The 16143-nt window shown below is 44.7% G+C and overlaps 1 protein-coding gene across 4 annotated transcripts in view; it reads left to right on the forward strand.

Moving 5' to 3' along the window:
- Window positions 1–4186: 4186 nt before the first annotated feature.
- The window catches only part of NFYC (nuclear transcription factor Y, gamma), a 16502-nt gene continuing 4545 nt past the window's right edge, over window positions 4187–16143 (forward strand). For 2 of the 4 annotated variants that reach the window (XM_010134834.1, XM_010134835.1), the window contains exons 1-6: window positions 4187–4296; window positions 7848–7919; window positions 9403–9516; window positions 11789–11884; window positions 14961–15134; window positions 15413–15571. In XM_010134834.1, the coding sequence (XP_010133136.1) occupies window positions 4192–4296; window positions 7848–7919; window positions 9403–9516; window positions 11789–11884; window positions 14961–15134; window positions 15413–15571 (720 nt within the window). In that variant the 5' untranslated portion in view covers window positions 4187–4191. The remainder of the gene's footprint in view (window positions 4297–7847; window positions 7920–9402; window positions 9517–11788; window positions 11885–14960; window positions 15135–15412; window positions 15572–16143) is intronic. The other 2 variants (XM_010134836.1, XM_010134837.1) reach the window with 2 other exon arrangements.

Consider the following 16143-nt stretch of genomic DNA (forward strand, 5'->3'; position numbering starts at 1 on the left):
CGCGGTTTGTGTTTTTTTTTTTTTTTTTTTTCTTTTTTAGTGCATCCTTAAAAAGAGAATCTGTGTTGCTTGTTTTCTCTTTATCTTTTCTCCTTTTCTGTTTTTCTGAAGTATTTGTGTGTTGTCCTTTCTTGTTGCTATAAACTAAGCATGTCAAGGCAAAACGTGTGCTTGAGCTTCTAATTTCTCTTTAGCCTCCACCTCTACTTCAGATTTAGTTGTCTTTTTAAGGCACTTGGGTGGAATATGCTGCTTCTACCATGTAATCCAGCGCTCTTTCCCACACCAGAAGTCATGGGAATGTGACTGTACGATATGCAAAGAACCCGACACTGCTGCTGCCACCAGGGGCTGTGGTACTGGATGTTGCTGGGTTATTGCCTCCTTCATCAAAAGCCTCGAGGCTTTTCAGTGCTCCCCTCTGGTACTTGCATATCCCTTCAGATATTTGCTTATATTTCATTCGCATCTGCTCTCCACCCAGCTGGGTTTGTTTGTTTGACTTCTTAGCTGAGGTCAACTTGGGAGTAACTTTAAAGCAGGCGCGTCCAAAGCTGTGACAGGCCCTCGCTGACCAGGGAGGTTGAGATGTCCCCAGTTCCCGTTCACTTGGCGAGCAACACCAGCAGTGCCCAGCAATGGCTGGTGGCTGCAGCTGGCAGCTGCTGCTCTGCTGGGCTGTTCCTGGCCAGTGGCTTTCCAGCTGAAGGCCTCTGGGTACCTGCTGCGAGTGGAATTGTGAGATCAGAGATCTTAGTTTTATTTGTGGTTATATTGTAGCTTGTGTTTGCAATAGCAGGTTCTTGCTCAAGCGTGCAGATTGAAGGCACTCGGGGTGAGACAGTGTTGTCTGACTGCTTCCCCTTCCCACGGCATTCAGGAGAGAGCACAAACTAGCATCTGCTTAAAAAGAACCAAACAAGCAACCCTCCCCCCCCAAACAGACACTCAAAGTGTCTTCCTGCTCGCTTTGTGCTCCTCTGAAGTGAAGTTCCTAAGTGTTTGTCATCTGCCACAGGATTTTGTAAGTTTAATGTTTGTCAAAGGTGTTCTGCTCCGGTGAGCAGAAAAGCTCTAATTGCAGAGTGGTGATGTCGGAGCTCCGGGATGTGCTTGTTAATCTGCTCTGTAATCACCTCCAGGCATTTGACACGTAGGCCTCCGCTTTTTTTGCCTTACAGTTTCTTTTTCCCTTAGTCTGGAAACAAAATGTTTGCTCTCATGGTCCGTATTCCGGGCTGTGTGAACTGGTTTGGCTGCTGTGAAGCAGGTGTGTCCCGGCTCCCCTCATCCTACACCCTTATTTCTTGCTGTGTCTGTCTTTTGGGGGGTGAGTTGTTGAAATCTAATTCAGTAACATGCCCATGTTGTGAGTTAATGTTTTGTGTGTGCGTGAACCTCCTCATCCAGATTCTTCCGCAAGAGCCACTCTGCACAGTCCAGTTTTTAGGTTGCAGGCTTCTGGGGCTCATGCTGGTAGTTTGGCTCATCTGGGGTTGGTGTCGCACCCCTGTTTGCTTTGGTGCAGCATCAGCGGACGGCTGAGATGACTGCTTGGGTTAAACAAGTGTGCAGCGCAGAAGCGTGTCAGATGCGCGAGGTCCCTGCCCAGCTTCTGAGTGGAGACGCAGCTTTGCTGGAATTTCTCTCTGGTTGTGGTTTCTCTTTGTGGCAACTGAGTGACATGGAAGATGGACTTGAGCGTCTGTGATTCAACAACAAGATGGTGAGACACCATACCCCGCATTCAGTGGAGCGTGGGAACGCTCAGAGCACCGCTCCCATGCTGGACAGGGTTCTGAAGGAAGTCTCTAGAGGAGGAAAGGTGAAGTAGAACAAAGCTCTGAAACTTCCCTGCAAACTGCATGTCAAGAATCAGAGGAGCTGCTTCGCAGTTTGCTCCGGTGGGCTTATCTCTGGCTGTGTGCTTTGGTATTCGTGTTGTTGGCACTTGTCCTGGTATGAGGCATTCTTCAAAGAGGAGAACACAGCTTCCCCTTGGGTGAAGGAACTTACCTAATGACACAGGAATGGTTCCCTTAGTACAGTTTGTCTTGCAGAGCCGGCACTGTAGCTTTACGTGACAGTCGGGGGTTTTTTCTTTTCTTTACAATCCTCCTCTTGTGCTTCAACTCTGCTCATGGATCTGTATTTTAATGGGAAGAAATCACTGCAGTAATGCTGGGAGTGGTTTTGACCTGCCTAGGCTTTTATTTTGGAGTTTATAGTGATTTCATTCTAGAAGTTTTTCAGAAAATCAGCCTGTTGATGACTCTCCTCTTACTCAGTTTCCTAACAATTATCCTAAACAGTCACTTAAAGGAGCAATTGTCCCTTGGACTGAGTGTCAGGCTGTTCTTTTGCCTTCTGAAATCAGTCCCGTGTTGACCTTGGAGACAGGAGTTTTGTTGGATTCATCAACAGGACTTTTAAAGATGACTGGAGTTAAGCCACTTCTAGCTCTTCTGAAACCTGGATGAATACCACAGAGGTATTTACTTAACACAAGAAATTTGCTTTTGAAGGCAGTAATGGGTGAAGTGGCGGTGGTGGAATTTTGTTCCTCTTTGCTCCATTAGCTTTTATCTGTTTCTTTAACCTGTTGTTTCTTGGGGTTATTGTAGGACATTATATTCCAGCACAGTGTTTAAGTGAGTTGAATGCAAGTAATTTGTATTTTTAGGTAAAGCCTTGAAAAGCAATTTGGCTTGTCTTCAGGATGAATTGCATTTCCAGTCACAGAAAAGACCCCGTCTAGTGTCAGTGTTGAAATATTGCCAGTACAGAGCAGATTTCAAGGATTAGCTGTTATTTTTGTGCCTAAACTATTTTTTGTCTGTTTGATAATACAGATCAAAGGGGAGAGAGAACCAAATGCCAATCTAACACTCTCATTAGAATATTTATCTCTGTATTTCCTTATAAATACTTGGAATATCTCAGTTCATAAGTGGGAAGTATTATAATGCAAATAGTTGTTGAAGAGTCATGAAGTAACTTGTCAGTCAATTAGTTCCTTACCTGGAGTTCTTCCTGTCTTGCTTTGAGACTGAAAATATGATCTTCTGACCCCTCTTTGTCAGAATCCTGTCCAGCTCTTCCCACACCTCCCAGGTCTCTGCTCAGGTCGATGAGAGAACCCCCACCCCGCCCGTGTCTGGGGAAGCCAGGCTGCGGGAGGTACCACCTGACTGGCTCAGACACAGCTCTTTGATCTGCTGATGAGATTTTTGGAGGGTCATTGCTTTGGAATAGTAGATTTTGAAATTAGAGGTGATTGGTCGCTGCCTCCCATCGGTATTTTGGTGTGTACAGTGTTACTGTGCTTTACTTCAGCTTGACAAAAAGCCTTTCGTAGCAGATCCGAAGCAAACGGGAGTTGTGCTTGTCTGTGTCCGAGCACAACTTGCTCTGGTAAATAATGCACAGGCAATGTCCAGTGTAAATGTCAAAACAGCCCGACTTGCTCTATGCCCTGCACTTGCACAATGCTAAATGACAGGCCTGGGACTTTTTAAAAACTCTTTCAATTAAAAGATTTGAATTTTAAATATTACTTTGTGCTTTTGACACTCTGCTTTATACAGACTGTTAATTCCTCCTGTGATTATACCCAGGGAGAAGAGAGATCTTAAAAATGGTGTAAAGCCACAAACCTGACACCTTTTGAACAGAAAGCACTGAAGCAACTGTTCCATTATGCTTTTTAGAAGTAATATCGGGCTGACACTGACACCGTGGTTTCAGCTTGAGGAGAGGTTATTATCAGATCCTGCGCTGCTGGTGGCTGTAGAGAAAGAGTGATTTTTACAATAGGTGAGCACTGGAGTGCTCACAGTGAGCTGTGCCTGGGCATCGGTTATGTTTTGTAAGTCCTTGTGAAATGGCAGAGCTCTAGCAGGGGAATAAGGAGACTGGGTTTGCTTGCTTTATTTTTTTTTTTAAATGTTCTCTTTCAATCTTAGGGAAAATAAATAAAGTAAAACCTGTTCCAGAGGTGGTGAGTATCTGTGCATTATTGCTGTGAGACCTGGGACTAGTGTATCTTATGTTGACAGTTTTCCAGAGCCATTGGCCAGGCTGGGCCCTTCCTGTGTTCCTGAGACCTGGAGGGAATCTCCGGGAGCCGCTGACTCCTGCCTGCCCTCCTCCCGCATTGCTTACGCTGCTTTTTTTTTCTCAGCTACCAGAATGTCGACGGATGGTGGCTTTGGCACAGCCGGCAACAGCGATGCCCAGCAAAGCCTGCAGTCCTTCTGGCCACGAGTCATGGAGGAGATCCGCAATCTCACCGTGGTGAGTGTCCTCGTTGGGGTGTAGTTTCTGACAGCCAGAAGTGCCTGGTAGTGTCTCATGGCAACAACCCTTGGCTTGAACATGCTCCTGCTGCTGAGCCAGTAGAGTTGGCTATTGACACACTACAAAGTGGCCTGAAGAGCTGATAAATAATTGCTCAGCCGGGCTTTTGACTGTTGGTTACAGCTGCTGAAACTTGAGAGATGAACTGAACGCAGCGGATTCAGAACACAGTGAGATGTAACAGTGATACCTCAGCTCTGTCTGGGCTAATCAGGACAACAAAGTTCATTCAGAGGTTCTTTTAACAGGCCAAGTGATGACCATGGCTGCTTTGCTGAGAGATGCAGACAAATTGTCTTCTGTTTGGGGGGAAAAAAGGAAGTGACTTTAAAATAGCTACAGGTGTAAGTGTAGCTGCCGTTTGCTGTTCTAGCGAAATACCTCGCACTAACCACTATGCAAATTCCGAAATACTAAATGTGTGACCAGCACATGAGGGAATGCTTAACCCACACCCTGGGGGATGTTGCTGTTCCAAACATGCCTTTGTCTTTTACCCCTCCATAAATTCAAATGCTGACTATTGACAGTTACCATTTTGTGAATGAACCTGGGAGCTTTGACTTTTGTCAAGAACTATTACGCCCTCTCCCAGAACAGTCTTCTTTGACAAGCCTGAAATTCTGAAAATCCCTTGAATGCCAAGTGCACTGTTATCACGTGCTTTATTAATTTAAAGACATTTGATAAAAAAAAATCCTGTATCGTCTGTGAGTAAGAATAGGACTAAGTAGCTTCTAATTTTTTTCCATCCCCAAAAGAGATGTGCCTAAGAACAAGGGTGTGTAATAAACTGACTTTCCAAGAGCGATTGATACAGGACTGTGATCCAGTGCTCCTGAAAGCCCACTCCTGTGCTTTGAATATAGCAAAACAAAAGAACTCCAGTGGAAGATGGGCCGTTCAAAGAAAAAACCTCAATCCACTAGTCTGAAGATAAGCTGCTTTTTTTCAGCCTGTGTGCAGATAGTTGATTAAAGAAACAGATGTAGAAATTTGTATGCATAACCAGAATTAATTACTTTGCTCTTTCAGCACAGTGAATTCTTGTGTTCAAGAGCTGTAGTTTGTCTTCATCTCCACATGAAAGGGGTTTATTATGCAGCTTATCAAGTATGGGCAGCTTAATTTTTAACTGTCGTATGAATCTATTTATTGCACTGCAAACTAGTAAGTCATTGAGAATTTAACTGAGGACAGGGGCATTGGAAGGGGACACGGATAACCACAAAACATTCCTGTGTAATCGAACCCTGGGGTGTCTTGTGCATCCTGTGGAAAGGGCTCCCATGGATGGGGACGTAAGTAACCTTAAAGCTCGTCCGCATGCGCTGTGTGGCGGTGTTCAGTCTGGTCAGCTGCTTTTTGGGGCTGATCCACCTGATTTTGTGTGTTTGCCATGTGCCACTAAGAGCTAAAATTCAGAGGGAGCAGAAGAAGGGAACTGCTTTAGAAGAACAAACCAGAGCTCACTGCTTTCTACCTGCTGTAGCAGAAAAGATAGTAGCCTAGTTCTTGGAGAAATGAGAAACAGGACTAGGCTGAAACCAGCGTTTAAGCTCCACAAAGAGTTAGAAGAGGCCTGTGAAAACATCAAGACCTAATTTGGAAAAAAAAGATGAAGAATTGGTGTCTGAAGTTTGTTCTGCTGTGTGGGAGCCAGGAGAGGTCACACTTCCCTTCCCCATGGTACTTGCGTATGAATTTTGATTTATGTGACGTTTGCCTGTCTGCCTTAAAGGAGCTCTGTTTTTTTTTTTTTTTTCCTCCCATGGTCTCTAAAGATGTCGATAGTGTGGTACCTCTGCGTGTCTACCAGCAGTTCTGCAATTCGTGGGAGTTAATAGACTTGTGACTGTTCAAAGTTCCATAGGTTAGAAATTTTGTCCTCGTCTTTCTTTGAGGCTTGGTCAAAGCTCACAAAGCTCTTTAAAAAGAAAAGAGCTTTTAAAAAAAAAAAAACCCACACCAAAAAACCCATCGAAAAACCCTTTGGGATATTTTTCCAACCCCTTAACTTGTTCATGTGCCAGTTACTGGTTGAAAATGCCACCCTGAGCACATCGGGTGTTCTAGCAGAGGTCCCAACCCTGGCTGCCCTCTTCTCTCACTGCCCAAAGTGCTTCCGAACTCTGATGCTCGCCCATGGGATGCAGCGGCCCTCAGCACTGCTGGCAGGGAACCCCCACCCCCCAAATCAGTGCTGGTTTGCGGTGTCCTGGGGATCCTAGAAATATGCTGCATTCATGTTCCTCTCCAGAAACAGGCACAGAATGCTTTTTTCATACAAAGTAATGTATATAAATATACATAATGTATTTAAACATACCTAATTAATGTATATAATGTAATGTATATAAATATATCTAATTTTTTATATCTAAATTAAATGAAATGCCCGCTGCTGGACAGCTGGCTGGACCACCTCCATGGTTTGCTTCGATAGAAAACAACATTTTCGGCAGTTTTCTCCCTCTTTTGTTTCACTAACATGTCTTGCAGTGCTTCCTTCCCTAGAGAAATAAGTTTTCTTTTATTTTTCTATGACATTTTTGCAAAGAAGGGAAGACGAGTTTTTTTTAGAAGCCCTTTGTGGGCAGGGATTCTGCATTCCTGATGCAGTGGTACGTAGTCACTGCCTTTCGCCGGGTAGCAGCACGCTGTGGATTATTTTTTTTTTTATTATTTTTCTCCTCAGAGAAGGGAGAGCTTTGTTCATGGTGAAGCTCAGTTTCCTGACCCCAAGAGCTCTCTGCAGAGTGGACCTCCCTAAGAGACACATTTGTGACATGATGAGCTCTATGGTGGCTCTGCCGTTGCTTGTGCTGGTACCTCCTAACGGCTGAGCAGAGCACAGTGGGTCAGGACAGTGCCAGTGCCTGCTCCCTGCCTCTCAAACCATCTTCTCACCCTTCTGAGTCCATGGCTCTCTTTGCTGCAACGTAGTCAGAAACCCATCTAAAAACAGGAATAGAAGAGATTGATTTTTTCAACAAGATTCTCCTTACACCAAAGTTGGTATTGGGCAAGTACAAAAGGGAAGTACAAATAAAGCCAAGATTTCATCCTGTGGCCCCACAGAGCTCTTGTTTGCCTTCGTTTTCTCTCATGACTTTCTGTAAATTCCAAGTTTCTGGATCCTGAGACACCTAATTGAATTAGTTGCTTCAAATATAAATAGGTGCAGAAACACGTAATGTTAGAAATATTCTGTTCTGCAGAACGACTTCAACTTTGAGGTGAAATGGTAGATACAAGTGTCTGACAGAAGATTTCAGTAGAATTAGATCAATATAAAATACAGAAAACAGATGAGACTCCTGGGGCCATTGGAGAACTGCCGTACCCCAAAGAAAATAAGTGATTTTTCTAAATGTCATCTTAAGTTTAGTTCTAGACAATCCAGCTTTGCTCTAACGTGTCTTATCTTACCCTTGTTTTCAGTTAACTGTCAGTAAAGCGTCTCTCAAATGTGAATCTCTCTGCAGAAAGACTTCAGAGTTCAGGAACTCCCTCTGGCTCGTATCAAGAAGATAATGAAACTAGATGAAGATGTGAAGGTACACTTGGGGGTTTTTCTGAAGTATTCATGATCCTTTTGGTGGATATCGTAGCTGTAATTCCTTGCAATTCATTACTACTACTTATAATTATTTATTATTATTTTTAAAGCACATTTTAACAGTAGAACATAGTATTAGCTGGCCTTGTTTAATTAAACTGCGCTGAGAAAGCAAAACCATTTGGGATCTTTGCTGAAGACTTTTGCAGTGTTGCTCTCTGGCAAATACCAGCCTTCTGGGCGTTTCCTGTTTTTTTTCTAATGTTTAACTGTCTTTTCTCACATGTCCTCTGTGTTTCTCTCGACCGTTCACAAAGCTATAGAGTATTCAGCATGAAGAGTGATATCACTTCAATATGTGCCTCACTGCTTTGAGTTTTACGGAAAAAATAAGTAATAATTTAGATGGATAACACAGGTTTGATACTAGTATTGGAGCTGATCCCTTGGTGTGTGATCAGTGACACTAACACATGAATTCAGTGATGAGAACTTACTGCCGGAGAAGGAAGGAGAAAGGGGTCATCTGCAGGGTTTGACTCCTGCACTGCTCCAGTCCTTCCTGGTTTTTAAGTTGGAAAACTGTCGGACACTTAACTCCCGAGAGGAAAGAGAATGGTTTGCACTTCTTTTTCTCGATGTGACACCATCCTCCTGTGAGGACATTTAACATTTCTGTGAGGCCCTGAGAAAGTTGTGTGGTGTCTTGCTGTACAAGGGAGCTATTTGTTCTGCCGGGAAAGGGAGTGAGACCAGGCCTCTGAGGTCCCAGGTCAGCGTCTGAACCGAAGGAGTGCCAAATGTTTGATGGCGATGAAAGCGAAGATGAGACTTGAGGGCAGGGCAGGAAGTCTCTGGCTTGTCTGAAACATTATTTAACAGGACGGCTGTGCTAGGGAGTAAGCATTAATGCCAAGCCAGCTAATAATGAAGCTGCTTAATTGGAGTAAAACTTGAGCTAGATGCTCTTGAAAGAAAAGGGATTTGGTGAGGCAGAGTCTTTACTCAGCCCTCCAAACCTCCTTTGCAATTTCCACATTAGTTTCGAATGATATAAATGTTACAGCTCTCGAGTAAGGGCCAGGTTTTAAAAGCAGCCTCAGCCTGTCCTCTCGAGTTAACAAATCGTTTCTGCGCATGCCGAGGCGCTGCCAGGAGGAGCTGCTGGGTGACGCCCTCTCGGTGAACGTGCACTGACGCCGTGAGCTGCCCTGCCATCATCCAGCGCAATGGGGAGCTGACTCCTGACCAGGCGTGAGGGAAACGGACCTTGGAGACTAATTTTACATGCCCAATACTGCTAACACTGTGTTTGCCTTGGGGCTGGTGACTCTTTGGGCTGCCAGATCCATAGATACTCTGATGGGAAATTCCCCCAGCTTCACCACCATTCCAGTTAGACCTAGTTACTCTGACCACCCCTGTGCAGGATTAGAACACTGATGGTAAACTTCAAAAAACACCTATCCATTTAATTGCAGATGATCAGTGCAGAAGCTCCCGTGTTGTTCGCCAAGGCAGCTCAGATATTCATAACAGAACTGACTTTGCGAGCGTGGATACACACCGAAGATAACAAGCGGAGGACTCTGCAGGTAACAGAGCTGCTTCTCCCGACCTTTCAGCTGCTTCATGAACTTGTTTCCAACTCTTTGTTTCCATAATATGAGGCATGTTTTGTAGACAGTAACTTTAGTACCTGTGTTTATCGCTGCAAACCTGTGTACAAAGCGTAGTGTGTGTGACTGAAAGGCTTTTTTTTCTTAATTTGCTTTCAAAAAAACCCAACAACAAGAACAAAACCCACCCCAAAACCTAAAGCTGCAGCTGTTGGGTAATTGTGACCTGCTGTAAGGGCTTGGGCTAGCTGTAGCTGTTGAACTTCCAGCTGATTTGGTGTTCAGTAGTTGTTCTAATGTATGTTGGTAGATTTTAATGTCAATATTTAGTTTGTGTCAATAAATCTGAGAGATGAAAACAAAAATACTCTCCTCTAGAGCAGATTACTCTTTCTTCTGGATCGAGGGATCCTCAATACTAGTCATTTCTTAGTGTTTTAAGAGTCAGCTGTAATTCCTTCAGGTCTTTTTATGGGGCAGGAAGGAAAGGCATTCCCTTTTAGTCTTACATGTTGACTGGAACTCGTTGAAACTGTAATAACTATCAGTCCAGGCCCTCAGATCAGAGGTGAGAGGCTGCGATACTTAGGAAGACATCAGTTCTCCTGTACCTTGGTGCAGAGATTGCCACGGTGGCACAGAGACCTGTCTGGTTCCAGTCCAAAGCTGTCCTATCCATTGGCAGCCACTCAGTCGCCACTCACCTGGACTAATGCTACTGGTTTTAACAGTTACTGTGGGAAGGATGTGCTTGATGAACAAGATGCTTCATAAGTGCAAGTGCTGACTCGGGCACGTCCTGTTAAGTTTTCAAGCTCAGATGATCAGTTTGTTTCAGAATCATTCTTAAATCCTGATCCTCGTGCGTAAGAGCTTGAACTGACTCAAATTTTGCGCTGCCCTAACAGCCATGGTAGCTGTTGCCACCCAAACGGTGCAGCTGGAGAAATGCAGCCTCCACTTGCCACGAGTTTGGGAAGAAAATGCCAAATGGCGAGGCCTGAGTGTATTGCTGAGGAAATTGGATTGAACCCAGTCCTCAGCAGGGAGAATGAAATAGGAGGTGGAACCGTTCAGTCAAAGTTTTCTTCCTGATGAAGCTACTCCTGTCATACCTGCTGCCTGCAGAACCAGGGGAACGTTTCCGGTGCTTTCTATGTGATCGTTGTTTGGTAGTTAAATGCCGAGAAGGTGTAAGGTTGAGAAATGTGAACTAGCCTGAAACGAGAGGTTTTAAATTTTGCCTACTTGTTAGGCAGTGCAGAAGAGGTCTTTGTCTCGAATCTTGTTCACATAAATGCGTTAAAAAGTTTATCTTCAGCTGATGGGAATGAGACTTTTCATAGCTTCTAGCATCAGCCCTGCATTTTCAGGTGGCTTGAGAGAGTTTTAAAATGCAAGAGCACATTTTTTTAAAGAAATTCAACTCTATTATCTTGTTTCAGATCTTAAGCAAGTACATTTAAGTATTGCTTAATAAGATGACTTATTGCTGGGTCCTCTTTATGCAAGTCTTTAATGCTTTCACCTATTGCTGTTCTTTGGATTTCTCTTTCAGGCAAGGTATAGCAGTAAAGTTAGAAGCTATTTTAAGAAGATACTTACCTTGCCAGTTACAGAAGCTCGTTGGCTCTTGCACATCCTTTTTCTGATACGTGTTTGGCCAGTTTGCTGAGTAAATGTTTTAATCTTCATGCTTTGCTTTAACCATTTTGCCCTTCTACGTGCTGCAGCCTGTTCTCTCAACATCTCTTGGGATTCCCCTGCCCTGAATAAGATACTGTAATACTTCATTTTCTCTCTTTTTTTTTTTAATCCCATCCCCAACTCAGAGGTTCTGCACATGTTGCTACTAATACATGGAGCAGTCTTCCTAGACTTTCTGCAAAGCAGCTTTTCAGATCTCTTTGGGGGTTTTTTGTTATTTTTTAGAAGAATTCCCCTTTTTTAATGTGCTAAAAGGCTTGTGGTGGTTGTCATGTGCCCTCTGTAGCGAATTACAGTGGTACCATTGATATGGGCTGGTGGGTGAGTAGATGACAGTAAAAGCCCAAGTTTGATGAGCACCTTCTTGGAGGCCTCACTCAGCACGACGCAGTGGTGTTGGTACCGAAACAGAAGTTCTCACCACTTGGGATATGGAGGAGACACTCTCACTTGACTCAGTTAAGAAGCTCTAACTTTATTTACTCAGTGACAAAACAGACTTCTGAAGCTGAAGGATGGTTTTCTCTTTCTGTCGTTGCAGAGGAATGACATTGCCGTGGCCATTACCAAGTTTGATCAGTTTGACTTTCTCATCGATATCGTTCCACGAGATGAACTGAAGCCTACAAAGCGGCAGGTGAGCTGTGGGGGCAATGGCCTTATGGCCTGTCCTCTCCACGCTGTGATTTCAGTCACTAACTAAAAGGGTTGATAAAGCAATATAGAACCAGATTTAAACATGAGCTTTGTGCGTCTCTTAAGTGTTTATTGACAGTAGTTTTCAGGTTCTTTTGGTTTTATGGAAATAGAGCTTGAGTGGAGATTTACAAAAGCCTGACAGAAATTCAGTTAAGTTTCAAAAACTGCTAAGTTGCTCTGATACCAAGTGTTGCCAGAGTTAAAAAAATTGGCTTTAAAACATGTGCTGAGTCTGCATCCTTTGACTTGTAAGGGGAGAAACAGGCTTCTCTGCTTAGAAGCACTGCCTCCGGCCTCCTTTGGGGCAGTCACTGCTTCTGTAAACATCCTTGACTGGAAGCTGTGAGGTGTTAGAAGGAGCTTTCAGTCGGATGTTTGCAGCAGCAGGCTGCCACGGTCCTCTGGGCACACGAGGTTTGGAACTTCACAGGCTGGTGTTTCACAAAGCACTTGTTTCCCTCCGTGTTTGAGACACTGAAAATGCAGTGAGGTGGGGTTGAAGCTCGGACTTGCTGCTTCATATGAACAAACAGATCCAGCTCCTGCTGATTGGTCTCCTTCACCTAAAAGCTTGGTGTTGCATGGCTGAAAGTTCACCAGTTCGGTAACTGCTCATCTCTCTCCGTTACAAGGTGCCCGGTAGATAAAATGGCTGGGCTGCCGTCGGCGCATCTCTGGTAGGGCCACTGTTCAGGCAGTGCTGCATCTTGTTCAGCAGCTCTGGGAATCATTGCCCAGGGCTCAACTGTAGCAATTTCTTTTGAACAGTAGATTTAAAAAGTTAGAACAGTTTATAGCAATTCCTTCAACTGGTTTTCTGATAGTTTTGAAGGTTTGCAGCCACTGCTCTGTGGTGCTGTGTTCAGAAGTGCTCCCTGTCTGGGAAGAAAAACACTGCCCGTATCTTTTCCTTGCTGGAGCCTTTTGATTCACATCAGAATGTTCTGATTACAGAACATTCAAGTTCTATAATCAAATGACTGCCTGAAGGATATTAATCATGTGTCTTGTGTATAGGTTGCCAGGTTAACATGTCCTGATGATGGGTCACAGCAGAGCTGTGTCTCTTGGACTGCGCAGCATCAGCAGCAAAATGTTTGAAACAGCCTTTAGAGATCTGTCTCTCTCTGATACGTCCGCTGTCTGTGAACACCACTGAATCACTAAAAATACTTCTTAGGGCAAGAGAAGTTTAGCTGAGAAAAAGCTACCCGATAAGAACGTGGGATGGGACTTTGCAGTGGAAAATGCTTCTTTGATTCAACACTGTTGAAAAGTGGCTGCCTGTGGGTTGACAGCCTGCCTGAGCCTGGGGTACAGTCTGGGTTTTATCTCTGCCACAGAAAAGACTGTTTGACAGGTTAGTGTTGGTTACGTGGAAGAACTGGGAACAAAACCACGACTGTTATGTTGCTCTGGTAACTAGAACTATGGCCCGAAAATAAAAGATGGCAAACGATGTGATACAATCCAACTCGAGCAGATTTGGATTTAAAGCCATTTTTGCCTGTAACAAATGCAACTTCACCTGGAATAGCTACCTACAGGAGTACTCGGTTGCCATAACTGTTTGAGGATTCAGCTCAGAATTGAGAAGAGGAGGACTCCCAACATAACACATCCAGGACTGGGCTTTACAGAAACAGCTGCAGCTCTTCTGTGCCTGTTCAACAGGGAGATGTGCCCGGTTCAATATATATTTTAAATTTATTAATCCCTCCCCCAAAGGATTTGATGAAGCAAGTAGGAATAGTCAGAGAACTACCACGCGCAGGAGCTTTGTGGGTGTTTGATTGCAGCCATTTGCAGTACCGTGGGACAGCGCTAACGTTTGCTCTGAGAGCCCAGCTTAGAAGTTACTTCTTGATTACAGCCAAGTGGGAACAGCTTAATCTTCGGTGGGTAATTTCCTGGCAGGCTACTGAGAAAGCTCCCAGTAGTGTTTTCTTTAGTTGCTGTCCCTCTGGGAGACTGGTGTCTAAGTGAACATCTCCTCCAGCCTGATGCCTGTCAAGACAACAGACATTGATCTTGTTTAATGTGAATTTTCCTTTTCCCGTCCAGTTGGAGATGCTGAAGATAATCCATGAACAAGGCTCATGGGACACAGGGCAGCCAAGCAACCCGGTGGGAGTCTACCATGTTGTAGCATGTGTAAACATCCTACACTCTCAGCTGTGCACTCGAGGTGGCTGGGAGAGGATTGTTTACGCCTTCTGCCATGGAGTGAACGTCTGGTGAGCAGCAGGATCCGGCTGCTTCTCTGGGGAGCTTAAGGATTTTGATTCTTGAGTGTTAACGGTTTGCCACTTAACGTAATCTCTGAAAATCTACTTCTTTGCCTAAAATATCATTAATCATAAGGGGCTTTTCACTCCTAAAGACATGCTTGGATAAAGCAGCAGGATTGCAGCATGTGCTCCTGACAGGGAGCTGGAGCAGAGCCTTGTGTGCCGTCACGCTGGTGAGATGTTTCTGCTACCAGAAGCCACAGTACAAGATGGAATTGTTACTGTTCTGGAAAAGCTGGATTTACATAAAATAAATGGAGGGACAACAGTGCACATCAAGTCATGACTTTTATTCCTAGGGTTTCACATCAGAGCTAGACTGAGATTCCTGTTGAGCACATAGGCCAAGGAGAGGATTTTGTTGAGAGACGAGGCTGTGTAAGTCTTCCTGGTGATTTGCAATTCACCCTGTGTTAAGATAACAGGCGATGGTGGAATTTGCTGATGAGGAGTTGCATGGATTTCAGCTATGGTAATTGCACTCATTTGCCTCTCATAATGAAATTGGTGACTACATCATTACACATCTGGTATTGGCAACGGGTTTGAGTTCCTCATAGCTGAATAAATGAGGAAACCCATTGCGACTTATTTCAGATTTCCAGTCAAGGTATTAAAGATACTTTCCCATGGAATATGCTTATGGGGGGTTGTTTCAGCTGCAGGGGGGGTTGGATGTCGACCTGTTCCCTCCCTGTTTACCTGTCTCTTCCCTGTGCGCAGGAAGAGGTGCGCCAGGCCGTGACCCCAGCTGAGCCGGTGCAGTATTATTTCACGCTTGCACAGCAGCCCGCTGCGGTGCAGGTTCAGGGGCAGCAGCAAGGCCAGCAGACCACCACAGCCACAACCACGATCCAGCCAGGACAGATCATCATCGCCCAGCCTCAACAAGGGCAGGTGAGCGGCAAGCAGCAGTCAGGGGGTGTATGTATTGTGTTGTGCTAACTGCTCAGAACGGTCAATAACGATACAGAAATGTGTTTTCTGGTCGTGACCAAGGCCAGATTCCTTAATAACAAGGGTCATCTAGGACCTGGGTTCCCTTTGTGGTGACTGAAGCTTCAGCACATAGCAGTGGGTGTAGGGAGCAGTCTGTCTGTTACGGTCTTTGTGTCTTGTGGCTGTTCCACGCGTGATCAGTCCTTGCTCGGTCCTTATCCCCGTTCTGAACACAGAGCACGCCCGTGACGATGCAGGTTGGAGAAGGCCAGCAGGTACAGATAGTGCAGGCCCAGCCCCAAGGACAGACCCAGCAGGCACAGAGCGGAACTGGGCAGACCATGCAGGTCATGCAGCAGATCATCACCAACACAGGAGAAATCCAGCAAATACCGGTAAGACTTCACCAGCGGAAATGTGTAACAGTCTTGTGAGCAGACTGTGCGCTGGTGGTCTGGCATGAGGCTGTATATACATAAATATATATATGTGTGCTTTTTTAACTGGAAGCTTGGGTTGAGTGGTGTGTTTCCTGCACTTGGATGGGAAAACTAACTAGGTGTGTTGCAAAGGAGGAAATAAATCCAACCCATCCAGAGCAGACTCATTGCCTACCCCCAACACCTCCCCCTGAGTGAAACAAGTTATGCTTAAGAAGCAAAAAATAAACTATTTCCTGGATAAACCTTAGTTCTTGACTACAGCATGGTTTTGGTAAAGCATAATGAACTGCTGCCTTTGCTTAGTTCTGCCTCTGCAATCTTCAGTCATGACCTGGCAGGCTGAGTGGGAAAGGTGCCATCTGTAAGTTATTAGTAGCCTTTTATGTTATAAGAAGTATTTCTACAAAATACTTTGAGCTGGTTGGAGGAACGGCTTTGCAGAAACAGAAGCTATCTCCTCACTTTCATGTCAGCACAGACCTGCTGTGGCCTTAAAGAGATTTTGAGAACCCAGCATCAGCAGG

Source organism: Buceros rhinoceros, unplaced genomic scaffold, assembly GCF_000710305.1.
Source record: "Buceros rhinoceros silvestris isolate BGI_N320 unplaced genomic scaffold, ASM71030v1 scaffold40274, whole genome shotgun sequence".
Taxonomy (NCBI): Eukaryota; Metazoa; Chordata; class Aves; order Bucerotiformes; family Bucerotidae; genus Buceros; species Buceros rhinoceros.